The sequence below is a fragment of the Opisthocomus hoazin genome, chromosome 8 (genome assembly GCF_030867145.1).
Source record: "Opisthocomus hoazin isolate bOpiHoa1 chromosome 8, bOpiHoa1.hap1, whole genome shotgun sequence".
In the NCBI taxonomy this organism is placed as follows: domain Eukaryota; kingdom Metazoa; phylum Chordata; class Aves; order Opisthocomiformes; family Opisthocomidae; genus Opisthocomus; species Opisthocomus hoazin.
Genome location: NC_134421.1, coordinates 25,261,088 through 25,287,412, shown reverse-complemented (window position 1 = coordinate 25,287,412; position 26,325 = coordinate 25,261,088). Strand labels below are relative to the sequence as shown.

The 26,325-nt window shown below is 38.6% G+C and overlaps 2 protein-coding genes across 10 annotated transcripts in view; one reads left to right on the top strand and one right to left on the bottom strand.

Annotated features, from left to right (window-relative positions):
• Positions 1 to 374: 374 nt before the first annotated feature.
• RLIG1 (RNA 5'-phosphate and 3'-OH ligase 1) lies at positions 375 to 8,985 on the top strand. Its single transcript, XM_075429361.1, has 7 exons — positions 375 to 495; positions 1,738 to 1,855; positions 2,452 to 2,547; positions 5,430 to 5,546; positions 5,946 to 6,140; positions 7,293 to 7,462; positions 8,053 to 8,985. Exons 1-7 carry the CDS (start codon positions 406 to 408, stop codon positions 8,239 to 8,241), a joined length of 975 nt encoding a protein of 324 aa, XP_075285476.1. The 5' UTR covers positions 375 to 405; the 3' UTR covers positions 8,242 to 8,985.
• CEP290 (centrosomal protein 290) overlaps positions 8,954 to 26,325 on the bottom strand; it is a 53,202-nt gene continuing 35,830 nt past the window's right edge. For 4 of the 9 annotated variants that reach the window (XM_075429354.1, XM_075429353.1, XM_075429352.1 and 1 more), the window contains 19 exons: positions 26,119 to 26,318; positions 25,230 to 25,443; positions 24,894 to 25,031; positions 24,578 to 24,799; positions 23,914 to 24,030; positions 22,360 to 22,505; positions 21,330 to 21,485; positions 20,594 to 20,717; positions 19,409 to 20,059; positions 18,249 to 18,383; positions 17,887 to 17,973; positions 16,509 to 16,673; positions 16,047 to 16,169; positions 15,582 to 15,745; positions 12,549 to 12,690; positions 11,241 to 11,314; positions 10,993 to 11,096; positions 10,048 to 10,151; positions 8,954 to 9,755 (listed from right to left, as the gene is read on the bottom strand). In XM_075429354.1, coding sequence (XP_075285469.1) covers positions 9,567 to 9,755; positions 10,048 to 10,151; positions 10,993 to 11,096; positions 11,241 to 11,314; positions 12,549 to 12,690; positions 15,582 to 15,745; positions 16,047 to 16,169; positions 16,509 to 16,673; positions 17,887 to 17,973; positions 18,249 to 18,383; positions 19,409 to 20,059; positions 20,594 to 20,717; positions 21,330 to 21,485; positions 22,360 to 22,505; positions 23,914 to 24,030; positions 24,578 to 24,799; positions 24,894 to 25,031; positions 25,230 to 25,443; positions 26,119 to 26,318 — 3,255 coding nt within the window. In that variant the 3' untranslated portion in view covers positions 8,954 to 9,566. Of the gene's footprint in view, positions 9,756 to 10,047; positions 10,152 to 10,992; positions 11,097 to 11,240; positions 11,315 to 12,548; positions 12,691 to 15,581; positions 15,746 to 16,046; positions 16,170 to 16,508; positions 16,674 to 17,886; positions 17,974 to 18,248; positions 18,384 to 19,408; positions 20,060 to 20,363; positions 20,430 to 20,593; positions 20,718 to 21,329; positions 21,486 to 22,359; positions 22,506 to 23,913; positions 24,031 to 24,577; positions 24,800 to 24,893; positions 25,032 to 25,229; positions 25,444 to 26,118; positions 26,319 to 26,325 lie in introns of those variants that run through there. The other 5 variants (XM_075429357.1, XM_075429356.1, XM_075429358.1 and 2 more) reach the window with 5 other exon arrangements.

The window sequence follows — 26,325 nt, the reverse complement described above, 5'->3', positions numbered from 1 at the left end:
GGCAGGAGCAGCCGGGGGGAAGACAGGGCTGGCGCCGCCCAGAGCTGGCCGAGCAGGGGCCCTGCGGCCGTGCAGCCATGCGGCCGTGCCCAAAAGAGGCGCGGACGCCGGTGCGGCCCGGAAGAGCTCATTCCGGGCCGGGCCGGCGCGGGGGCAGGCCCCCGGGCCGGGGCAGCGGCACCGCCGTCGGCCGCCGCCGGGCCGCGGGCTGCTGGGAAGAGACGGCCGAGCCCCGCCCCGCCGTCCTCGGCGCCCAGGGGCGTCGCCGGCCTCCGCGTCCCGTGGCGCGGGGCGGGCGCGGGGCGGCGCAGGCGCGGCCGGGGCCGGGGCCGGGGCCGGGGCCGGGGCCGGGGCCGGGGCCGGGGCCGGGGCCGGGGCCGGGGCCGGGGCCGGGCGGCGGGGGCCATGAGGCGTCGGGGCGCGGTGCAGCGGAAGGTGCCGTGTCTGTTCGCGACCGAGGTGAAGGAGGAGCCGTCGGCCAAGCGGGAGCGCCAGGTGGCCGGGGCCGGGGCCGGGGCCGGGCGGGGGGCGGAGGGGGTGGCGGGCGGTGTCGGCGGGGCGGGGGGAGCGGCAGCAGCGCCGGCCGAGGGAGAGCGGCTGCGGGGAGGGCTCCGGCCCGGGGGTCGGGGTTGACCCAGGGCGCTCCCAGAGTTGTTGTTCCTTCACGTAGAAAAACCCCGGAGGGAATTAGGTGTGGAACTGCTGTGTGCTGCTTTTGCGTTTTTCCAAGTGCAGGCCAGGAGAGTAGAGGGGGTTGTGACTGCGAGGGGAGAAGGGGCGGGGAAACAGACAGGTATCTGTTCTCACTACCCTGAAAATTTTCTTTTTCGTGTGATCTTCATAAGAGCTTCGCACATACTATACGTTATGGTTACAAATACAATTACTAAAATAGAAAGCAGCCATGTATTTAAGGCAAGCATGTAGAAGGGTCTCATTTTTGAAATCCCAGACTTTTTCTCAGGACTTTTCAAGACAAGGACGCGCTGTGTGTTTTGCCAGCAGGAGACAGTGACCATCTTGCAAGTTAAAACTGACTAGGGAGAGAGGAGTGATGATGACATAGGAAAATATTGTAATCCGCATAGAAGTGACTGTATGTTTGCAGTGAAGCTGTTACAGAAGCCCTAGCTATAGAAGTCCTCCTTGAAATTTGGGCTAGTTGTGACTGGATATTTGTTCAGACCCCAGTGTCCCTTATTTCTCTGCTCTTTTCAATTGGAAAACTGTTTAGCTGACAGGACTGATACAAGGTATTGAACACCAGGATGGTTTTGCCACCTTGCATTCCGCTGGCCTGGGTATTGTGCTAACACGGTGCTATTGACTTTCAGCCCCAGCCTGCAAGCTCGCAGCAGCTAGTCGTGGTGAATTTCTGTTGCCATCGTAACACAGGAAGGCACACTGCACCTCAAAATTTGGCAGCGTTGGACTGGAACCCTTCTAATTTCCGTGCCCTATGTAAAGTGGAAGGCAAAGTCATCTATAAATAGTGATCAAGAACGGAAAGGAGGGAGAGAGACTGGAAATAGATTGCCTGTGTACGTTTGTGTTAGAGCGTTTCCCGAACTGTCATGTCTTGTAGAATCACGGGTGTGTTTCGGTAGGATTAGCAATGGGCCATATAATGTGTCCCACTGGAGTTACAGAGGGCAGCTGTAAGGCGCGAGAATCCATATGAGAAGAGGGCAGTAAGAGAGCCATGAGGAGAGTTTAAAACACCTGTCTTCTTTTCAGCCATTTAAAGTGTTGGCAACTGAAACTGTAAGCGGAAAGGCATTAGAGGCAGATATATACAATGCAATTCCTACTGAAAAGGTGGACGGAACCTGCTGTTATGTAACTACCCATAAAGGTAATAAGGAAAATTCCTGTGCGGATTTCTCGTGCTGCCTAGAAGCCTTGTTTCACTTAGTTTTCAGTTTTGTTGTGTGATTTATTGGGTGACAGCTGTTGTGAATGCAACTCTCCTTCGACTTGTTGCCCACAAAATGACAGTTACTGTAAATGTAGGAGACGTTTGTGAAGTTGTTATGGATTTTACTCTCTAAAATACATGAAGTATATTTGAAATGGACATGCCAGTCAAATAACTAATTTAATAAGTCTTCCTTGCGCACTAGAATTTATATGATAAAGAGTGTTTAATTTCCTTGGGGAGGATTACAATAAGTGTGGAGGTTGTGAGGAAATGGCTCATTTTACCACTTGGGTTCTTGCCTTTACCTGAAATTGTAAGGAAACTTTGTATTACAGTAGGCAAGATTTTACAGATAGGTTTCTGTATTCATATACTCTAATTACTTTATGATTTCAGATAGGGTCTTTAGATATAAAATGTCTCTGGTGACAAATGAGAACTCCTACCTTGCCTTTTATGTAATTGATTTCAGTAGTCTGCAGGGTATGGTTAGCGCATTAAACTCTGGTTTATCCCTCTCGAAACTCTAGGGCAACCCTATCTATGGGCCAGGCTGGATCGAAAGCCCAACAAACAAGCTGAAAAAAGGTTTAAACGATTTTTGTATTCATTGGAAGATTGCAAAGGTTAGTGAAGATTTCTTTCCTGCTTTCTGGCATTGTAAGTTATCCAGCTGGAAAATCACCTTTATTCTAACATAGGAAATATTAGCGATCGTGCTCCAGTTTTTTTAACGTTACTCTTGACTTTACTTCGAGAGAGCTTTAAAGTAGAATTGATGGGGGATGGGAATACTAACAGGATTACAGTAGGTAAGCCAAGGGTTGGCATGACATCACCAGAGGGTGGCAACTCTAGTGGGAACATTTACACTGCTCCTGGGGGCATGGAGGGCTCAGGAGCACATCTGAAATGCTTGTACCCCAGCACACGCAGTGTGATAAACAAACAGAATGAAATGGAAGCTTTGTCAGCTCCCAGAGCTACAACATCATTGGTACTAGTGAGTCGTGGTGGAATGAGCCCCATGGTTGGAGTGCTGGAGTGGAGAGCCACAGGTGTTCAGGAGGGGTAGGCAGGGAAGGTGAGGTAGAGATATGTTGCATTATACATAAGGGAGAGGTTTGATTGCACGGCCCTTACAGTTAGTGATGATGTGTTGAGAGCCTCTGGGTAAGGATTAGGGTGACAGAAAACAAAGGAGATGTTGTAGCGGGTGTCTACTATCGATCACCCTGCCAGGGTGTAAGCACTGATGAGTTATTCTACAGGCATTTAGGACAAATTTGTGGACTGGTAGCCCTTGTCCTTATGGGAGATTTCAGCTTCCAGGCATCAACTGGCAATATCATACTGCTGTGGCAAGCAGGTCTTGGAAATTCTTTAAGTTCCTCATGGAGTGCAAGAGGGAGAAGAAACCGCGTGATCTCTGGAAGTGAGGTCAGTGCTTCACAGGAAGAGTACATAGAGCAATGTGGTTTGTATAGGCAGGGAGAAGACACGAAAGGCCAAAGCTCAGTGAGAGTTGAAACTGGCCAGTGTTTCTTCAGATAGGAAGAAGGGCTTTTTAAAGTATGTTAATAGCAAGAGGAGGTCTAAAGAAAACATTGGACTGATACTTGCTGAAGGTGGTCATCTGACTAATAGGGATGAAGAAAGAACATGGGCCCTCAGTGTGTTTTTTGCCTCAGTCTTTAATAATACTGGTAGACCTTGGGCTACCTGGTCCCCTGAGTTGGAGGACCACGGGTGTGGAAACAGTGATTTTCCATTTGTGGACACTGAAATTGTAAGGAACCAGCTGAATGTTCACAGGTCCATGGGGCCTGATGGGATTCATCCCAGAGTACTGAAGGATCTAGCCGATGTTATGGCAGGACCACTCTCAATCACCTGCCAAAGGTCTTGTGAGTCTGGGGAGGTCCCTGCTGACTGGAAGCTAGCCAATGTTATTCCAATCTACAAGAACGGTATGAGGGAAGACCCAGGGAACTACAGACCTGTTAGTCTCACCTCAGTTCCTGGAAAAATAATCGAGAAGATTATACTATGTACTACTGAAAGGCATTTAAAGAGTAATGCGATCATCAGGCAGAGTTAACATGGGTTTACAAATTTGTATCCTTCTATGATAAGGTCACCCACCTAGTGGGTGAAGGGAAGGCAGTGGATGTAGTTTTTCTGGATTTTGGTAAGGCTTTTGATACTGTTGCTCACAGCGTCCTTCTGGAGGAGTTGTCCACCTGTGGGGTGAGTGGGTTCACGGTGCACTGGGTGAAGAACTGGCTGAAGGGCAGAGCTCAGAGGATTGTAGTGAATGGGGCTACATCTGGCTGGCGACCAGTCACCAGCGGTGTTCCTCAGGGATCAATTCCAGGGCCAGTTCTGTTCCATATATTAATGAACGGTCTGGATGCAGGAGTTGAATGCACCATTATGAAGTTTGCTGAAGATACCGATATGGGAGTTGCTGTTGACCTTGAGGGACAAGAGGCCTTGCAGAGGGATCTAGATAGTTTCAAATGTTGGGCTATGATTAATGGGATGAAATTTAACAAGTCAAAGTGCCGGATTCTGCACCTAGGATGGGGTAATGCCAGGCCCAAGTATAAATCGGGAGAGGAGTGGCTGGAGAGCAGCCCTGCAGAAAGGGATCTTGGGGTGCTGGTCAGCAGCAGGCTCCACATGAGCCAGCAGCGTGCCGTGGGAGCCTGGAGGGCGAACCCCATCCTGGGGTGCATCAAACACAACATAACCAGCCGGGCAAAAGGGGTGATTATCCCACTGTATCCAGCGTTGGTGCGGCCTCACCTGGAGTACTGTGTGCAGTTCTGGGCCCCACGATTTAAGGTTTGTCTAGTTTGGAGAACAGGAGGCTGAGGGGCGGGCTCGCTGCTCTTGACAGCTTCCCAGGGAGGGGACATGAAGAGGGAGGTGCTGATCTGTGCTCCCTGGGATCCAGTGACAGGACGCGTGGGAATGGTTCACAGCTGCACCAGGGGAAGTTTAGACTGGATGTTAGGAAGCGTTTCTTTACTGAGAGGGTGTTTGTACACTGCAACAGGCTTCCTAGAGAGAGGTGGTCGATGCCTCAGGCCTGTAGTATGTAAGAAGCGTTTGGACAATGTCCTCAATAACTTGCTTTAACTGTTGGTCAGCCCTGAAGTGATCAGGCAGTTGGACTAGGGGATTGATTGTTGTAGGTCCCTTCCGTCTGCAGCAGTGTATTCTATTCTATTGTACTTCTCTTGCTCTAGTTTAAATATAACGGTGGCTATTTAGGTAGATATTTTTTAACCTGTTAGTTTTGAACTTTTAAACTACTTAAAGGCTACTGTTCTTCTTTAAACTCATCCTAATTGTAGACTGCTTGGGCACTTCAACAAAGTAACTGGGACTACTGTCTAAAACAAGATTTAGATCAGTGGTATTTTAATAACTGCCTTGAAAGATGATCAAAAGTGGCTAACAGTTTGCCAGAAACTAAATGTCACATTTATATGTCTAGAATTTGTTTGGAATGTTGAAGAGGATTTCAAACCTGTCCCAGATACCTGGATTCCAGCAAAGGACATAGAGTTCTCTAATGGCCGGCCTTTGCCCGATGAAAACGGACATATGCCAGGTAGCTACGGTGCAGCACAGCTAAAATGGGGGGTGGAAGGAATCCATTTTGGAAGTGAATTAGAATTAGTTCCAGAGTTGAAATTAGTAGGTCACATATTCAGGCAACAATCAGAATGTCATCCATTCGGCATCCAGGAAGGCTTTGTTCTTCTGACACATCGAAAATGATTGCAGTTTACTGTACAGACTTACAGGCCTTCAGCTGAAGGCGCAGCTCTCACATTTCCATTCCTCTGACGTCTCTCTGACATACGACACAGTTTTTGTTGTTACTCTGTTTGTAGTTAACTGTGGTTTTGGTCTTTTGTTTGTTTTTCATTTTAATGCATGTACAGTTCTAGCATGCATTTGATAACTTCAGATATTTACTTTGGTGAAATGCAGTGTTTTCTCATAGGTTGGGTGCCTGTAGAGAAAAACAGTAAGCAGTATTGCTGGCATTCTTCTGTTGTAAATTACGAGGCTGAAATTGCGCTGGTATTGAAACACCATGCTGACCCAGGGCTGCTGGAAATCAGCCCAGTGCCATTATCGGAAATTTTAGAACAAACATTGGAGCTTATTGGGACTAATATTAATGCAAATCCATATGGTAAGTTTGTATGATCTGTTCTTAAATACTTTTTAATTTAGTGATGTTTTTGAGTGAAATCTATGCCTTTTCTTTGTATAAATTTTTTTTTAAAAGTTCTAAGGTAGCAATGTAACCTTTTTAGAAAGGGGAGAAAGGGCTAGGTCAAGAACACTCACCCAAAAATACTCAGAAAACTGAGTTGTCATGATACTATTTATGTCTATTAAACCTCTTTCCACCTGCATATTCTTTAGGAGTTAGTATAAAAATGTTTTTCCTCAGTCTTTCAAAAAATACTCTGACTGGAAAACTTTTTTTAAATATTACTGTTAAAATGTTAAAATATTTTTTTAAAGATTGATTGTTGGTGCCTTTTACCGACTTTTTTTTACTTGCTCTTCTGATGCTGTTTAGTCCATTAAAGTAGAAAATTCTATTTAGCCATTTTTTTGAGTTCCTAGAGTTAGTCATAAGTTGCAATTTTTAAATTATGAAAATATTTTTTTTTTTAAGGAAATGTAATTTAAGCTGAATTTTGGTTGTGGCTTCTCCCTTTAAAAGCTGTGTAACAAAAAACCAATTAGGTATGAGCACAAGTGAGTTCTAACTTCTGAGTTTTGCTGTTAGGTAACTTGCAAGGATGGATAGGAAAAATAGTGGTACCTGCTCTAAGCGTTTTCTCAGAATGTAATGGAACTGCAACAAAAAAATCTGACAGCTGTATTCTTAGATGAATATTTAGGTTGAACAGTCAGTGAAGAAGCAACGCATTTGTTAATAGCCTGGCTTAGGTATTAATCCATATTCGTCAGAAAATGTGCCAGATTTTCAGGAACTAAGATGTTTGTGCTATGGATCATGATCTGAAGCATGAAGAACTTGGCTAGTAGCTTTATGGTTACTGAGGAGGTGACCAAAAGGACAAAGCAGACAACTGTGTAAATCTCTGTCAGATTTATTTTATATAAACAAAAAGTTACATGAGAAGGAGACAGCTACATTTGATACTTAAAAGTGTATTTAACTGTTCTCTTAAAGGCAGGACAGTGTTGTAGTATTTAATAAAAGTCTACCTTTATGGAGTGCTTTTAAGATAGCCGTAAGAACGAAAGCGAGGAAAACCTTAAATATCACATGTAACTAGCAGGAAGATTTTTTTCTTTAACGTAGGATTAGGAAGCAAGAAGCAGCCTGTACATCTCCTTGTACCACATGGAGCATTTGAAATAAAGAATCCACCTACTTTGAAACAGAATGACATAGTGTCTTGGTTTGAAGGCTGCAGTGAGGGTAAAGTTGAAGGAATTGTGTGGCACTGCCATGATGGGTGTTTAATCAAGGTAAGTATATAGAAGGACATGTGGGAAGTACTGTAATAATTCATAATATGTGAAGTATTGTGAGGTATTCACTTTCTGTCCTGTTTTCCAAGTTCTTTCATAGTAGATGTTCTAGCAAATCAGGTGACAGTAGAATTAGTCGAGCCAGTGAATCACTACAATGAGAACATATTAAATTTTTTCATTATCTACATTATGCTAGTAACTTAAAGTAATTGAGAACATAAAATATTATTTTCTTGCCTCTCTGTATAGGAATCGCTCAACATTTTAAAGCTTAATTCTTTTATTTAAAAATTTCACTTCTTGTAATGTTGACATCTAGAACAGGTATTGTTAATAAGAATGTGATTTTTGATAAATTAGCAAGTTTATATTGTTTATGACTCTGTGGAGGACACCTCAGTTCTGGTTTGCTTTTTGTGCTTCATTGTTACTCGTGTTACTCAGATAACTGATTAATGGTTGTAAGTGCCCTAATGCAGAGGGTCCTCGAATTAAAGTGCACACACACCCGTACCCCCCAACTTGGGAACTGTTGGGCTACTATATCAAAATCTCTAAACTGATTGTATTTCTTTTTATTTTAGCTCCATCGCCATCATCTTGGTTTACGCTGGCCACTTGCAGAGACATACCTGAATTCTCAGCCTGTTGTGATTTCTTTTAATAGGACTAAATATGACTGTGACTTTGAACCAAAGAGTTTGTTTCACCATTTTTCCAACTTGGATGGTCAAAGATTTGACAGACTCAAAGATATCAAGTTTGATGCTTGAAATTATTTTTCTCTTCAGTTAATTGTCATGTGCTGCATTCCTCTTACCTGTGTCTACCACAGAACTCTCAAACTCGATTTTAAGTTTTTCCAGAATGACTAACTTTATATAATGAGAGATCCGACTTCCAGAGCAGAGATCTAGCTTTCAGCATGTCTGTTTTCAGTTCTGAAAAATCTTGAACTTTTGAACCCATTTTTGGAAACTGTTTAAGTGTCAGTAGTATGTTGTCTAACACTGGCTGGTCCTAATAGCTTAGCTAATGAATTCCATAGGTTGCACTTGAATAAAAATTAATATGACACTGTTACATGTAGGATTCAGTCTTAGAATCTAGTTGTTTCTTAACAGTAAAGGACATATGTCAGGTGGGACCAGAATTAGTCCTGAAATTTGATGTTTTGTTTTCAAGTTGTAACAATTTCTTTTGGGTCACAACTTTTCACTGTATTACTTAACTGGTAAACTGCAGCATTATGCTATTACTTGAAAACCTAATTAAGCTATATTCGACAGGTATTTCCACTATTTTGGGACAAAAAGAGTAAATAATAGAAAGTATACTAGTTCTATTTTGGAGATCGTTAGTAGTTTGAGAGACACATGACTTGGCTTAATAATACCCGTTTTCAGACTGCATCTCAAGGAGGAAACCTCCTCAAGGGCATATTAAGTAAGATGGCATATAAATAATAAAAGTGAGAATGCGTGATCTTTTGAGTTGGCTTTATTTTATCTGTGCTATAAAAGTGTACATCCAGCTATGTAAAATATACAAAATGAAAACTCATTTATCTACAAAAATACCCTTAGTTTGGCTGAAATACTATAACTATTTTCAGTTCTTTGTTCTTAGATTTTCTAAAATTGAGGTAAAAATAACCAGAGATGTAAGAACAGACATCCGGTGCGCTGACCCTGAGTTCATACAGAAGTACGTTAGTACAAGACAGCCGGAACAAATTACATATTTGTATCGATCTGGAACTTAGTGTATTTAGCACATTTTAAGAGTTTCTCAGCTTTTAGGGTAAGTCCAAGGTTTCAACTTCACCTGACACCTGTGTATTACCCAGATTACTGTTCTGATTTAAAATATAATATTGCAAAGGAGTTGGGAGCTCACTTTTATTTTGACGGGTGTATATAAATACTGACCATAATCTGTTGACTAATCTAGTTCTGCACTCTTCGGTATGTGCCAGACTATTGTAACTTCAACAGACTTGTATCATTCCAAGATCAAACCAGACAAATAAATCGGTATTATGTAACTGCCCCAGAACTTATTTTCAGTATCAATACTGAGACTACTAACCACTAGCCTAATCAACAGAAACGTTGCCAGGACTATCCACTTGAATGCCAAACTCTTCAGAAAGCTGCTTTAATCTCTCTTCTAAGATAATATTTTTTTTTACTTCTTCATTGTAGTTGTATTTCAGATCCTCAATTTCTTCAAAACAGGAGAGGTCAAAGTTTTCTAGTTCTCTTCTCAGCTTTTTTGTTTCTTCCTAATAAAAAGAATGACAGAGTACCGTCTTTATCCAGAACGCAGGAAATATATGTCAACAACAGCTTTTTTTGCCTTTTCCTTAAGAGGCTAAATGATGGGTGAAGAAGCATGTTCTCTACAGACACAAAAATCTACCCATGAACAGCACATTCACTAACAAGAAAACAGGCTTCATAAACATGTTTAGAAATTTACTCTGTCTATAAATATTAGTTTAGATATTAAACAGCTCTTTCCAGGTAACCGTAATTTTGCTCATTATCTTGCCTAGGATGATCCTTGCAACTCACCTTTAATTGCTGTTTTTCCAACTCTGAGGCTTTCAGCTGTGTCTGGAGGTCAGCTACTTCTGTCATTAACTTGTGAGTTTTCTCCTCTACAGTTTCATTATGTCCTGCAAAAATAATGATAATTTGTTATGAAATTTAAGGTAATGAAAATCAATGACATGAATAATTGTGTTACAGTAATTCTGCATCTGCTGAAAGCTGAAATAGTTACAGCGTGTAAACCCAACTGGGATCAACAACCACCACAAATTCAAGTTGTCTGGGCTTTTCTTTAGTTCTTGTAGAAATTAGGTGGCGGTGTCTCGTTCCTGTGACTGACTGCAATACTCCAGCGGCCAGCCTGTTAGCACACTTCTGAGAAATACAACATGCACTGTTTCTCTGAATTAAAGGCAGGAAACTTCAAGCTAACGTAGTATAAGGATCTTGTTAATTATATTCATAATTTCAAGAGGGTTTTTTTCCCCAGTCATTCGGCAATGTGCTGCTTTGCAGCTTTGCCATGGGACTGAGTCTTAAGTCATTCCCAGAGCTGGCATCTGGAAACAGACGCTCATTCTCTGGCAGCTTGGAACCCAAGGCAGGAGGGGTAGGCAAGAGGGTTTCAGTGAATGACTGACATGTTACAAGCAGTCTTTTGAGGTTTATAAAGGAGATGGTGGCATGAACTACACATCTTCTTGAAAGGGCAATCTTACAAAGATTACAGCCTCTTGTTCAAGGTAATTAATTACAGAGATTTTTACTAATACTTCTCTCTAAAAAACTTCTATAAGTAGTCAAAAATCCTGAGACCTTAGTCTGCTCCAGTTTCGCTACTCTGGCATTAATATAATTCAAATAATTCTGTAGATTTACTATCATTTTGCACGCACATATTAAGTAAAAATAGTTTTAGGCCCAAAATACAGGAAGTTCTTTATTTTAGGTATTGAAAATGATTACCGGCTGCAGGACCTTCACTTGTATATGTGTGTATGTGGTGCTTACAATCCTCCACCTGGTGAGCTAGTTCTGCTTTTTCTTTCTCTAAATGATTATTGGTTAATCTGGAATATAAAACAATTTTAGAATAATTTTAATTAATAAAACATTTTAGAATATAAAAGATAAATCGCAATGGCCATTCCTGATCATTCTTATTTCAAGTATATTAGCTGAGGTATTTATTTAGTTGCTTAAAATTACATTACCTTAAAAGCCGAAGCTCCCTGATGAGGCTTTGCTCCGTCCCTGCACCTTCAGGAAGGTGTTTGAGAAGTTCAATCTTAAAAAAAAAATTAAGAAAGTTTTACTCTTGAAAACAGTATCCACGGATAATACAGTTCAGATGGAGTTCTCTATGACACAGGGTTAAAAAAAAAAATAAAAATAGTAAGGATGTAACCAAGTACTAGGTTATCACAGATTAAAAACCCTAAGTGCTCATCTACTGACGGTTTCCACAAAGCTAAGTATCTAAAGCCTTTTTAAAGTTAGTACAGATCATTGCTACGTATTTCATGACGAGTGAAGAAAAAAGGATGCAAAAGTTAAACTTTAAGTCGGAGACATAGCTACATTAGCATAATTTATACATATGCTTAAGGAAGTAACATGCCTATCTCATTTAAGTACTTTAAAAATATTACTGACATGATTATTTGCATACCTAGGTATCCAAGTTCCTTTTTAAACATGATATGAAAAGCCTGTGATTTTGCAGTGAAGACCCAAATAAGCGTATGTTGCCTAGAAGTGACATGCAGTCGTAAGTCAGAACAGGTCCCTAGCTAGAACGGGAGCTGGCCTCTGGAAGGGCCTTTCAGCGGAAGATGTGGGAGTAAAAAATCACTTCTAATTATGAGACTGCATACAGTTGGACTGCAATGACAATGTGTGAACTCCCATAAGGCTACTGTTAGTGATAGGCTTTTGTTCTGTTACTACCTAAAATGGTACGGATTTGGGTTTTTTCACAATCCATCTCTTGTTTCTTTGTAGTGTAGTTAACTTTAAAATTCATCAACTCTTCCACATGTGAATTAATATTTGTAGGACTTATTAGGGACTGCATGTAAGAGGCTGTACTGGGAACAGGCATGAAGATCCCCTTTAGGATGGCAGAGTCAAGCCCCCAGAACAGACCTGGAAGGAAGAGGGAGGTCCCTGCAGCAAACTGGCTCTGTGGAACAAGCTAAAAAGATTTTAAGACCATCTGAAGCATCTGTACCTACAGGCTTTCATGTGATCAATGAAACTAAAATACAAAGCCCTACAAAAGAATACAGTAGAAAAAAATTAATTTTCCCCTGAGACTGCAAGTCAAGAATATATATTGATATGTGGTAAACCTCATTAATCAGCTAAAATATGTAGATGTACAATTACAGCAGTTAGGACTGGAAAAAACCTATAAATGCATGGATTAGAGGAAAAAATACACTCTGTCAATACAGGCATTAGAAAGAATTAATATTAAGCAATCTATTCTCAGAGTCATCTGGCTAAATTTTACTCACTTGTTCTTTTAGATCTTTTAAGTTTTTATCAGCATTGTGTTCACGTTCTGTTGCTTCCTGAAGCAGCTGTTTAAGGTCAGTAATACTTTGGGTTTTTTTAGCAATATCCATTTCCATTTCCTTCATCTTAGTTTCGTGCATCCTGGTAGTATTTTTATGTAGAAAAAGATAAGAGCAAAAGCTAATTCTTTTGCAGAAATAGAGATTAAAATATCTTTAGGAGATTAAATACCATAAAATACACCTTAAAATATGTTTGGGGCGTTGGCCTTGAAATAATCACTGGTCTTCTAAATGAGCTGGAACAAGCATAATGAAAAATACATTTTTAATTCTAGAATAAAGGCTTTTCCAAATGTTACACCTTTGTGGATTTTACTTTGTGTCTACACTTATTAAAGATGGACTGGAATCTTTCTGTGGTGTTACACTATATAAACTACCTCCTGCTAAGAACACGCACATCTGTTACTGATGCAGTGTGCATATTGGTCACGTCTTAATTCTGCGTCATAACTTTGACAGTGTTTTTCTTATGATTTAATAATTTATGGAAAATAAATTAATGTACTGATAAAAGGGCTAATACAGATACAGAAGATGAAGACTCCATGGGGAAGAATGTTCTACGAGAAATTGTGTCTACCCTGGAGTAACAGCAGTCTGAGGAGGATTCTGTTCTGCTTTGAGCTGTACAAGGTTACAAAAAGGTTTTTGTAGAATCACTGAAATGTTGGTTGGAAGGTATCTCTGGAGGTCATGTGGTCCCATCTCCCACCTGGAGCGGGTTTTCAGATAGCAATACAATCTCCAACGTCTCGTTACCTGCCGAAGAGCCTTCTGAAGGATCACTTGGATGACACCTTGTTCTGCCCTATCAAATACTTTCCATCACCACATACAAGCTTTGTAAGATGCGCTGGTGAGCTGGACTGCACGTTAAAGTGCCCCAACGAGCTCCTCTAGGTTAGTAAAGTCTTAATGTTACTCACTTACTTTAAAATCATTTTAAAGTAAATGCAAATAGAAGTTTTTATTCACTCCTGTTGAAATAGGCAAGTGCAATTAAGCTCAACCATATATTTTATACCTATATATACACAACTACCTATACATTAACTAAATAGAACTGAGTAGAAATATTTTTCAAAGAGGTGAAGAACTAAAAGAAAAACTATATTCCAACTACTGAGCTGATACACTAGCTGTTAAGGGCCTCCCATCTTCACTGCGTGTTCCTGGCGTCCTCCTCCTGTGGCTGGCAGCCGGTTATGCCCTCCCTCCTTACGCTAAATATGGCTGCCACCTGACCTTGCAGAAAGACATTTTACCTCACAACTTACTTAGGGGGAAGCTTAAAAAAAAGGAATGGCTTTCTGAAGTCTCAGTGAAGTGAAATGGCTCAGCAATACATCAGAGAAACGCCAGAACTCCCCCAAGGGATCCTGCGGGAGTCCAAGACTGGGGAGTAGGTAACATCTTGGACATCAGCAGATAGACTGTTCAGTGGTGATCTGACCTCAGACAAAGTCAGACGAGTCTCTCTCCTGCCCAGCTGATTTTCTGCCCTAATAAGGTTGCTGTCAGAGGTTCTGGTTTTGTAGATACCTTCCACCTCCGTTTACAACTATTAAAGAGTCCTTTTGCAACATGTCATCTTATTTCATCCTGAGGTCCTCCAGGAGTCCAGGACTAAGTATTTATTCCCAGAAATTTGCTCTCTTCCACCCTCATGCAGGACACAGGCTGTCTATTTCTCTTAACAGCATAAGCATTGTTTCGTTTTCTTGTCCTTTTCTGAGATATGGCAGTACCAAATTAAAAACTCTTGCCTCAGGAGGGGTGAAATTCTCCTTCCTTGTCCACTCTGATGAATCACAGGCATGTGTCATGTGAATGTATCTTATATCAAACTTCACATTCTATATCACTCTGTTATTAAACATGCTAGTGTGACATGTAACTAGCGTCTCTGTGTGTAGCTCAGTATTGAAATAGGAACGCTTTTTGGACTGGCAGTGGTTTTGAGGTGACTGTTTGCCAAAATCTTTTCTGTAAGCAAACCACAAACCACAGAACTAAGCAGCTTGCTTCTAGCAAGGAGAGGATGCGATGAATGGTGTTCAGGCTGCAGAGGCAAGATCTCCAGCCTGTATAAGCAGGTGTAATAGAAAAAGCATCTGAACTATTTGTGGAAGTACAGATAAATTCAAAAAGTATGTTTCTTGCCAAGCAGAAACTGGTGTCACAGAACTGTTTTCTTTACTTTGTTCCACACTGATGCAAGCAATACATGAATTTTAAACCAACTGGTAGGTAACTTTCAGGTAACTTATTGGTAATGAGCTGTAAACATTTACTATTGCTACCAAACCAAAAATTACTTTTGATGCTGATTTCAGAGTCTCAGTTTTATCTAAAAATCTAGGAAATGGCAATTCCCACCCTTCCTTTTATATATTGGAAAAGATGATCCAGCGCTAGTCTCTGAGTTTTTTTTCCCTTCTTCTACAGGTAACAGAATCAACTTAGTCCAGTTAGCTTTCAGGGCCTTCAGAGTACACGTGAAGAATCTTTAGCTACACTCCTGTCCCAAGGAGTACAGCCCAAGGAGTACAGAAATCCCAGTGGGTTTTCTAACACAACCTCTGCACGTTTACACGGTTAAATGTAGATTCAAATGTAGCCAAGCTGGAAAATGCAGGTTGCTGGCTTCCAGTTTTTGTTTCAGATTGTCATCCATGTGGTAAGGTACTGAAATACCTTCTATACGTTCAGCAAAAATGCTGACATTATTCCACAAAGCACAAACAATCCATTTAAGGACATTAGATCTGTGCTGGGTTCGTATCAGAGACCTGTATACTGATTCTACACACCAATATAAAATCAGAAAATAAAATACAGATAATATAAAACTATTTTCAAAAGAGGAAAGAAAAACTATGAAATTGAGAGTCTAATTTGTTTGGTAATATTTAAAGAGGAATTAACACCTCTGTGTATCTTCCTTATTTCATTCTCGGTTCCTACCTTGTCACAACAACGGACTTCCAGCTTTTGCTGTCAGCTCTGTCAGACTGGCTCTCAGCCAAACTTAGCCTCTTCATGGTTTCCTCCAGCTGTACAGTTAACTTCTCATTTAATATCTCCAAGTTATTCTTCGCTATTCGTAGCTTCTCTCCACTGTCAGCTTCCTATTGTTCAATAAAAATAAAGGTTTATGGAATACTTAACCTCACATAAAGCACAGGACTATCTAAAATGATAGTAGGATAGGATCAGTGCTGATTTAGTGGAAAACAGTGCACTATAACTTCCAAATTCTGCCCTGGGCTGCTCTTTGGATAGCTCCTCTCCACATATAATTAAGAATTCTGTCATAGCAATATCAGTGCTTAGAAAAGTGTCCATTCTATATCATGTCAACCATTAAAAAAAAAAGATACCACAACCAGTAACTAATGGAAATAAAGAGATGCATTACAATGATCATACCTTCTTCAGTTCTTTACGCAGCCTCTCGTTTTCAGTAATGACTTTTTCCATTCCTTTGGTTTTAGATTCATAATGCATATTCAGCTGGCCCCCCAGATGAAGCTTCATTTTTTCCATTTCAAACTAAATATCAAACAGGTTGTCAAAACACATATACATTGCTTAGCAGAAAATTTCAGATTTCCATTTTTAAAGCACAGCATAGTTACAGCAACCTACCACAGTGAACATAACATTTTATCACATATTTAAATATATCCTTAAGGTACTGAGTTTTACCTTTAGTTAAATCATGCAGTATGTTATGCTCAAATTAAGTTTTGCTTTCGTATTCCACATTTCATATTTGGTATTTTTAAAACACTTTTCAATCAGTGTCAACAACAGGTTTGCTGCTCCATTTTCCTACCAACTTGCATATGAACTGCTAGCTAACTGTAGTTATTGGAGATTAAGCAGTACCTTTAGCCTAGCATTTTCCTGTTCAAGACTAAGTAATTTCTCATTAGAAACCACAGCTGGAGCTTTTTTCAGGTCTTCATTTTCTCTTTGGACTCTCTCTACAACCTTTTTCATCAAACCAATTGTTTTTTCTAATTCTGGGACTGTCTTTCCACTTCTACCAGCCTACAGAGAGGGAAGAAAAAAAAGTAAAAGGAAGTCAACAGTTCATCTTAACATTCTCAGATACTCCAAATCTTACTTTACCGCTTATTTTCCCACTGCAATTTATATTTATTAAAAAAATGTTATGTTTTGGTGTGATTTGAACCCTAAAGTTTCTTGCATGCTTAGCTCCACAAAATATCTAGCGATACATTCACCCCCAAAGTCAACACAACAGCTCCTTCACTTTCTGTGTTACTCAAGAAAGCTGCAGTTAGTCTCACAATCTGGTGTACTTTATGAACTACACTGAAACATTATGAAAATAAATCGAAGTACTACCATATTTTTTTTTTTTTTTAGCTTTTCTTGTAGACCAATTCCCTAATCCAAGAGACCATGCAATTGATTGAATGCTAATACTGTCTGAGGGGGAAAAAAGAAAAAAATAAAAGAGGAAAAGAGGACCCTTTGTTAGCAACCATACTTCTGCTGGGTTAAAATGACAGAAGAACGACAAGTCTTCTCCCTTTCCGAAGGCATGTATTTTCCTTACGAAGTGATAAATAAATAAATAAATAAGAGGGGGGAAGCTTGTAATTTCTCCATTTTCTTCTTTCGTTACGTTAATTTATGAGGTAGAAAAGCTGTTTAAATGGTTTTCCAACACATTTATCTTCTCATCATCTTTGTAGCAACTGTTTTCCTCAGCAATAATAATTTAAAGACACTGCTGTTTCTAGTTCTGGGCCCATGAAGTACCTCCATTTGTTTCTACAGAAGCAAGGATCGCAGTACAGTGGAAAATGGGGGAGATTTTGCTCCCTGGAGCCCTACATAAACCTATATAGCGACCATCTGCATCAAATCAAAATTCTATCTTTTAAATCATAAAGCTGTAACTGTATCAGGCATTTACATAAATAACTGAATATAATTTTCAGCTGTAACTCCTATTTTTTTTACAAATACTTTTCTGAAGATAACTAATTCAAATGACAAAATAAGACCACGATGGTGCAAATATTTAACAGTGTAGCTCTAGTCCTTCTAATGGTACCATTAACTGAATTTCACTAATTTATTATAGCACTTTGACAATAAAATAAACAAGTAAGAACAATTCCTGTTTGCTTTTGGTTGATTCCAAATAATTTAGCTTTAATAAAATACTGCTTTCTTTTGTATTTTGGTTTCATTTATTTATGATGAAAAATGCTGCGACGATACTCACTCCTCTAATGCTGCCCAGCTTTCGTTCAACATCTGCTTTCTCTTTTTTGAGAAGTTCACACATTTCTTTCAAGTCACCTACTTGGTCCTAAAAAAACAAAGAAATAAGCAACTTACTTAGATTTCAAATTGAAGCGAGCAGTAACAAAATGACAGTTGGTTTACTTTGAAAAAAGAAAAAAAGGAGAAAGCAATTTCCCATCGCAATGACATTTTTTGTAATTTCTACCAGCCATTCAACCTTCTCATCTTCCATAAAAGCATGAAAAACTTACAGTATGTACAGAAAATATATCCATTTCTTTTTAAGCAATCCCCTAACCTGTGTCAGGTTAAAGTGGACTAACGGTAAATAGAGGTTACCTTTAGTCTTGGCAAATCTTTATTGGCCTGCTCTAGCTGGAATCTTAGCTCAACGTTTTCAGATGACAATCTTAAATTTTCCTTTAAAAGCTCTTGTTCTCTTCGATATTGAACATCTGATCCTATTCCTGATGTCTTGAGAAAACAGACGGGAAAAAATATTATTAAATGGTAATGCATTAGTCATTGTATCAGTTGTAGCTGACAAAGAGCAACAGAGCATTAGCATTTTTCACAGAAATAAAATGGATGACAGCTGTATCACCAGTTATGATCTAATCTAACCTCTGACCTTAACTCCTCCTCTTACATTTTCTAAACTTGCTTAACCTTTAAGGGAAGTTGACAAATCAGTATAAACCAGTAAAATTTCGTCAAACCAAAATTAACTCTCAAACTATTGGGTAGAAATAAACCTCAAAGTCTAAAAGACAAAAAGGTACTGAATGTAGTAAGCTGTGACCTTGTACCTGGGAACAGCATCTAATTTTAAGGACACATTCTGATATGTTTATTAAATAGTACATATGGCATAAGGAGTTTCACTGAAGTCAAGCAGATCACAGAGCAAGTCAGGAAGAGTAGTATATAACTAGTTATTCATCTGTTAGTTCCTACAGTCTGAAGTCCTTGCCCATGGAGGCTAGTAATTCCTATTACACAAAGAGTGCTTTGCATGCCTCATATTGCCGATTCCAATCATAAGTATATTGTACATTGTTATGCCTGACTAGTAAAGAGTAAAACCATTTGATGGTGTAATAATCAGGAGTTTTTACATCCATAACTATGGAATTAACCATATGATCTATTAATTCATCACTAATAATGCTAGGAATAAAGCATTTGCTTCAATAAAGCGTATTTTTTTCTTAGTGTAAAGTCTCTTAATGAATGAAGGTCATCAACTAGCCGCACGTATCATTGTGATTATTGGTAAACTTTCTGGATTGAAATTTTAGATATGACAGCAGCTTACTTATGAGCTGACATGCATACCTATCATGAAAGTGTAAGGTTTGTTTTATGGACCACTTGGTGACTGTTTCAATATCCCTGCTGACCATGCATAGGGAACCACTGCATTATCAAGATCAAACTATTCTATTTCTACATCATTCATACAGAAGTAATGCTAGAGGACTGCTCTAGTATCAAACCTCGGGCATTTCACAAAATTCTGGGGTTGTTTCAAGCCCCTCTGTACCACTTCGGCAAGTTTCATGTTTGTCTTCTGCAGTGTGTTGATTCATTTCATTATTCACATTGATTTTTTCTGCTTCGTAGTCATCAGCCTGATTAGAAGGTTCCCCTGAATCACACTGATTGCAGTTCATTGTGTCAGTATAAGGCTCTTCTACACTTTCTTCTTCATCAGCATTTGATTGCTTGAGTGTTTCTTGCTTCCTCTCCTCTTCTTCACATTCCTTGTTAAGTTTTCCATTTTCAGGTTGGGTTATGTTTTCTTCTTTGTCACTGCAGTTGTCTTCATCAGCTTCAGCTATATTCTTGTTTTTCAGTCCTTCCCTAGAAATATCTGTGTCCTTGCATTTCTCACCGTCTTTGGGATGCTGTTCAGGAGACACTTCTGTGCTTGCATCCCCAGTAGCCCCGTGACCTTCGGTACGCATGACACATGTTTGCTTGTCTGCTTCCTCATCTATTTCATTGGCATCAGTAATGCTATCATTACTCTGATGTTTGATTTCATCCCTATTTGAAACAGATTTATTTTGAAGGGAATTCAAATGCTTTTGTTTACTGTTACTGATAGGAACAGACTTGGTCAGTTCAGTTTGGTCACACGTACTCTGATTCAAGTTGAAGACAGAATGAAGCATGAAAGAGAAGCAGAAGACAGTAAAACAAAACAGGATATAAAGAAACCTAGAATGTACAGTTGAATCTATAACTTGGAAGATTAAGATAACCTAATAATGCAATAGTTGCAATATAATGAACCTTGTAAAAATCAAAGCACAACAAAAACACCTAATGTAACTGAAATGCAGTTCAGTGTGTCCTCAAAACTCTGTGTATCCCAAATTTTCAATCAATATGGCATATAGAAGAAGCCTCTCAGCTGCAGACTCACATATTTAAAAATACATATACCTTATTTCTCCACATATGCTAGGATGTTGAATATTTCAGCTTCTACCTGTAGAACACACACAAAAACTGTAAAGTTTGGGGTTTTGGGGGGCTGAGTATTAAATCCTGTTGTCGAATACTATCATTTGAAATAAAGTCAGCTAAATGACACAGAATATCAAATGGAAAACAAATAACTTTGTTAAGTAGGTGCACTTCCTCTAAGTAATATAGTTACACTATTAACTTACCAAGGGTCTAGAATATGTCTCTCTTGAACATTGTATCTGCAATGCATGAAGCTTTTCCTGGAGGTATTGATTTTTGAGATGCAATTCTTCTACAACAGAATCTCGTGGGATTGCTTGCTGTGTTCTACATCAAAAAATTAATCAAGCCAAAACAAAAAAATGGCTATTAAAGCAGAAAAACATCCCTTAAGGTAAAAAAACAATGAACTTCTGGATTACTAGACCGGATTTTCTAGTATTGCTGGGGTAGTTATTCTAAATCAATGTTAGCCATATATTCTATTTAAACTAATCCCCTTGAATCTAAAGTACTTACTTCAGCAAAAGGAATCTGCTCTTTTGAGATGTGTACAGCTTCTATTACTCGTATACACTATCCACTGTGATAGTGGATACACCAAGAGCACAATCCCTAATGGCAACTTAGAAGTTCCAGAAACTTTCACCAACTCTAAATTGTAATTATAATTTTACACAATAGGAGCCAGATGTTTTTCGTATTATTTAGCTTTTTAGCGTAATGAACCAATGCTGCAATATTCTCTGGACATGTACAATTGCTCCCAAGTAGCTTTAAGTCTGCTCAACACAGACTCAAAGAAGGATTTTGAAATCCCCATCTGTTTCTTTCCTTTTTGAATCAGTTGGTCTATTAGAGACTATCTATCCCTTTCCACAGATTTTTTTCTCATATAGATTATTTAGTTTTTATACATACTTTTAAAATGCCTCTCACCTCATGTAAGCAACTTCATTTTCTAAATCTAGATTCCGTTTTCTTAGTTCTTCCAGTTCTTGTTCAGTCTCTGAGGCTCTTACTCCAACAACACGGTCAACAGTGACACCAGTAGTTTTCAGTTTCTTCTGCAGAACAACTTTTTCTTTTTCAGTCCTGCAACATCCAATAAATTTACATTTAAAACTTTATTTGCTAACTTGCTTTCTTTAGAACAAAATATTTTCTATCTTAAAGAATCCACATTTGCAATTCATTTGCTTACTGAACCACACCCCCTTTTCTGTTTAATAAGGTTATCTTATAGATAGCAGAGCTTTACCAAAAAAAAACCAAACCAAAAACCCCAAACCTGGGAAAAACAATGAAGTCAGTATCATGGATCTCATAAACCACTTGCTGGTGTTGCCTGTATTTTATGTGAAATTCATGTAAGACTTGCTAAGAGTAAATACCATTTTGATGCAGTTTCAAACCACAATCTAACAACAACTCTAATCACCATCACAGTTTCCTTTCTCTTCTGTATCTTTCATCAGTAAAACCCTGCCATTACTGTACTGAAGTAAACGTAGCATTTGCAGAGGGTTTGTGCGTGTGGGTTTTTTAACAGGCTTCCACCTCATAATCGTAGAACCGTCAGTACTGCAGTAGCGCTACACATAACAGTAGCACCGCATCCAGTCCTAGCAATCCAATTAAACAACACAGAGGTGAGAAGCAGCTTGTCTTCATAAAGCTGTTAGTTGTTTCATGGGAAGAACAGAATGCTACATACAAGAAGCATAATAAAGTTTTATTCAGCGACTTTTTCTTCTAATAAAGGTTGTTGGCTTCTACAAGTGAAAGGATACTAGAGGAGTAGCCTGCTACTTGAACATTAACTAAGCCTTTTAATCTCAATAGCAACATCAAATTCTAGATATCAATCTTATAAACATAACAAACTGCTATAATTATTACGAGGCAGACATATTTGGATTTCCCTTCTGTCTTCATTTTGTAGCTGAATCTATTAAAACCAACTCACTTGGTATAGATTTCCTTCAATGAATTCAACTGTTTGGCTAAAGCATCTGCTTCTTTTTCCTTTTCCCTTAGTTTGTTCCGCAGTCCTTCCATCCTGATTTGCCATTTTTTACCTTCTTCCCATCTAATTATTTCCTCCTTGGAGGTCTGTGAAGCACACAAACAAATTATGTATTTCTTCTTTAACTTTTTTCTTAGAGCAAAATTAGAAAACATGTTAGAAAACCAAGAATGATACATTCTTCATTTATCAGTTTAAAACATGAAGCCATAGCAGGCATATATTATGTACCTTATTCACCATAAGGTAAATAGCAGGTCCAGCCAGATACCATAACTATCCTGTAGTGACTAGTGTATAAAGCTGATGCAGTTTAATCCTATTACCAAATTCTTCCTTAGTTTTAACAGTCATTTTACTAAAAAAGGAGTGACATATTTGATGAATCAGAGGTGCTAGTGCAATGTATCCTTTTACTTTTAATTACACATTAGTAAAGAAGACAGATTAAAGAAAAAGAAGTGTTTTTTTATGCCAGTTTACAGTCGATCTGTCTTCTGCAGCTCACTAGATAATTTTATGCCCCTGCTGCACAGTTGTACAATTGGTCATTTTAGTTTTTCTCCTATGAGAAATGGAAATCTCTACTCTAAAGTTAAATTCAGTAGCTATAAATTATACATCAGTTAAAACTTGTATCTATGCGATCACAAATGGCTACTGAAAAATCAGTCAATACTCCTGTAAACAATTTTGGTTTCTTTAATTGGACTTTTCCAATCTCCAGTTAGCTCCTGTACTTTCTTTTCTGTCTTCGTTCTAAAGTTACTGCTACTAAGGGACAGACAGAAAACAAAATCTTGGAAAAAAGGAAAAAACATGCCAAGCTTGAGGAAAATATCTCTAGACACTAAGCAACAGGTACTTAAAAAGTCTGAAAATAACTGGAAGCATAAGTGCAGTCCTAGAATAATATTTAATATTATAAATAGTCTGAATGTCATTATACAATCATGCTGTAATATTCCAGTATACTTTATGCTTACTATGACAGGACACTGATTAGTTACTGAAGTAGTAAAACACCAAGCAAAAAAACGAACAAAACAACTGGTAAAATGAACACATCTCCAATCGCTCAGAACCTCTTGCAGGTGGAGATCACTACTGTGAAGAATAATCACTTAGAGAGATATCATCCCTTTTAGGATTCACACTTTTGCTCCTAATTACTTCATGTTTTTATCATTGCACTGATTTCGCAAATGCACATTATGTAATCAATTTAACTGCTACCTACAAAATATTAGTTTTCCAAGATTTGTAATGGATCTTTGATTCTACAAAAAGGGCAGGATAACATTAATATACTGGTACTAAGCAACAAAAGGAGTAACACAGAGCACGGAAACATGAAGAACTTACAGTCATGAAACTGCTTCTCTTATGACTAAGTTAGGTTGGTTGGTTGTTTTTGGAGGCAACAGGGAGAGCTGAACTGCCTAGATCTAGGCTGATGATGTCTTTCAAAGGCACGATCTAAATGTCACATACCTTGTCTTCTCTTACACCTTTTTTTTCTGTTTCTTCACACTTCTTCTCAAGTTCACTTTCCAACTTTTTAATTTTCTTCTGAAGTGTGTCTATCATATCTTGTTCATCAGCTTTGCTCTGAAAAATTACAGACTTACATGTTTAATGACCACTACCTAAGTATTTTTCTCCACTGAAAAAATAAGGACTTTAGTTCCAATCAATAGAATCAGTTTACAACCTAAACAACCTTTTTAAAATTATCTTTAAATTATTAAATTATTGGAATGTAACTTTGCATTCTAAATGGAATGGTCAGCAGCAAGTAACTGAACTTAAAAAGAAACAATTTGACAATTCTACTGTAAATCCTTTACTTTTCTTCTGAAAGGGGAAATAAGGACAGCCAGGAAGATCACAAAATCACATTTTTCAAAGAAGCTTTGAAAGTCAAAGCCTTTTCAAGGAGGAAGTTATTTTTCAGTCTCTTCCTTTTACATGAAGCATGCTTCCAACAGCAAAAGCTAACAGCTCACACACAACTCAGTTGATGAGCAAACTTAAAATTTTAAATCAAGTATAAGTCTCAAAGACTGCCAAAAGTACTTAATCTTTCCCCTCAAAACCAGCACATCTATGCAGAAACTTGACCAAGTCAGAACGTGGTTTTAAAAATCACTTCTACCTGAATGCTACCGCTTAGCCTCCTAATCCTTTTCTTCAGTTCTTCATTTTCTTTTTCCATTTCATTTTTTTCTCTCAGCATTTTAGCAAATGCTTTTTGTTTCCTCTGAAGTTCTTGGTTCAACTCATCCCTTTCATCAGACAAAGAACTTTCCTTGGTTTTACTTATTTTAAGATTATCTGTAAGTTTTGCAATCTGATTATTTAATTCCTCTATCTGTGTCTGGAAGAAAACAAACAAACGAAACAGTAAACCTCCCAAATCAGGATTATCAACAATACAACAATGCAATACCATGAAATTACCTAGTACTCACCATAAGCCCCTTTGTTTCTCTGTCAACAATCTCCTGGACATTCATATACGCCTCTTTTTGTGATGCAGCAGAAATAATCTGCTGTTCAGCATTAGCAGTCATTTCTGCTCGGAGTTCCAGAAGTGCTTTACTCAAAGCCTGAAAATAATAAATTCAAGTTCTTTTAAGTGAAGAAGCTGCTAATACGAACCTTACAAGAATAAAAGGCAATTATATTTTACTATGTTTTATTATGTAATTATATTCTACCTCCTTGCTGCACTATACATAGAATTCTTAAGCATTAAGCAACATTAAACATTCATGTGACATAGGGATTAATTTTTGTTGACTAACTTTCTGCTGCTTTTCTTTTATGGCTAACTGGCTCTTCAGCTGTTCCACCAGGTTTTTCAGTGTTGCTGTGGGTGCTCTATTATTTGCTTCTTTTTGGACCTCTAGTTCAGCTTTCACATTTGCTAATTCCTTCTCCATCTGAGATAACGTGCTTCTCAGTTCATTTGCTTCATCTTTTAGCTGTTCCACATCAACTGTGTGCTTTTCCTGAAGCCTAAAAAAACAAGCATTAATAGGGTACACTGCAATAATAAAGTTAGCAAACTCCAAATAAATAACAAAGGGCAAGATGTTATATTTTTTGCTATTGTTAAAGCAAATGACACAGATTTGGAAACAGCAAAAAAGACTGACTCAACAAAGAAGGCCTCCATTTAATAAACAAAATTACTCAGGCAGATCAGCAACATGAGATTAGAGCGTTGTTCATTCTAATTCCTGCCCCTAACAGGTAAATAAAGCCTTACACTTTTCTCCTTTTAAACAGGTGCTTAATTTTCATGAGTTTAAACTTGTTAGGCAGCAAGTCCAAATGAATGTGTCAGGGTAAAAAAAAAAAACCAAAACACAAACCAGTAAGTATCACAGTAGCTTAGACAACTCTCATACCAAGACTCTTTCAATATTTTCTTTTTCACTAAATGGCACAAAACTAACAACTGAAAGATATTTTTCCAAGCCAGTTTTTCAACATCAGCCCCGATGAAAGGCTACAGATTAAAAATAACTTACAATACCAATCACAGTAACTCCTTTGAGTTATTTTTTTCAGTCAGATTTTAAATTCAGCAAAAACATTTTCAATTTGATAGACCAGTCCTGTAGCAGCAATACATAATTGACTTGATCCAATCCAGTTGTGACTTATATTAACAGTCTGAAAACTTACTGGGCTCTCATAGTCTCAAACTCTTTGATTTTCATTAAAGTAATTTGCTTTTGTTTTTCCAAATCAGATGATGTTTTCTTTAATTTTCCAATAAGTCTAGCAAGAGAATTATCCTGTTCTGCTACAGTTTGCTCCATTTCAGCTAAGTGGAGAAAATGTTTGTTGTTGGAAAGTGATAAAGAAGTCTTTGTCACTAACTCCTGTAAA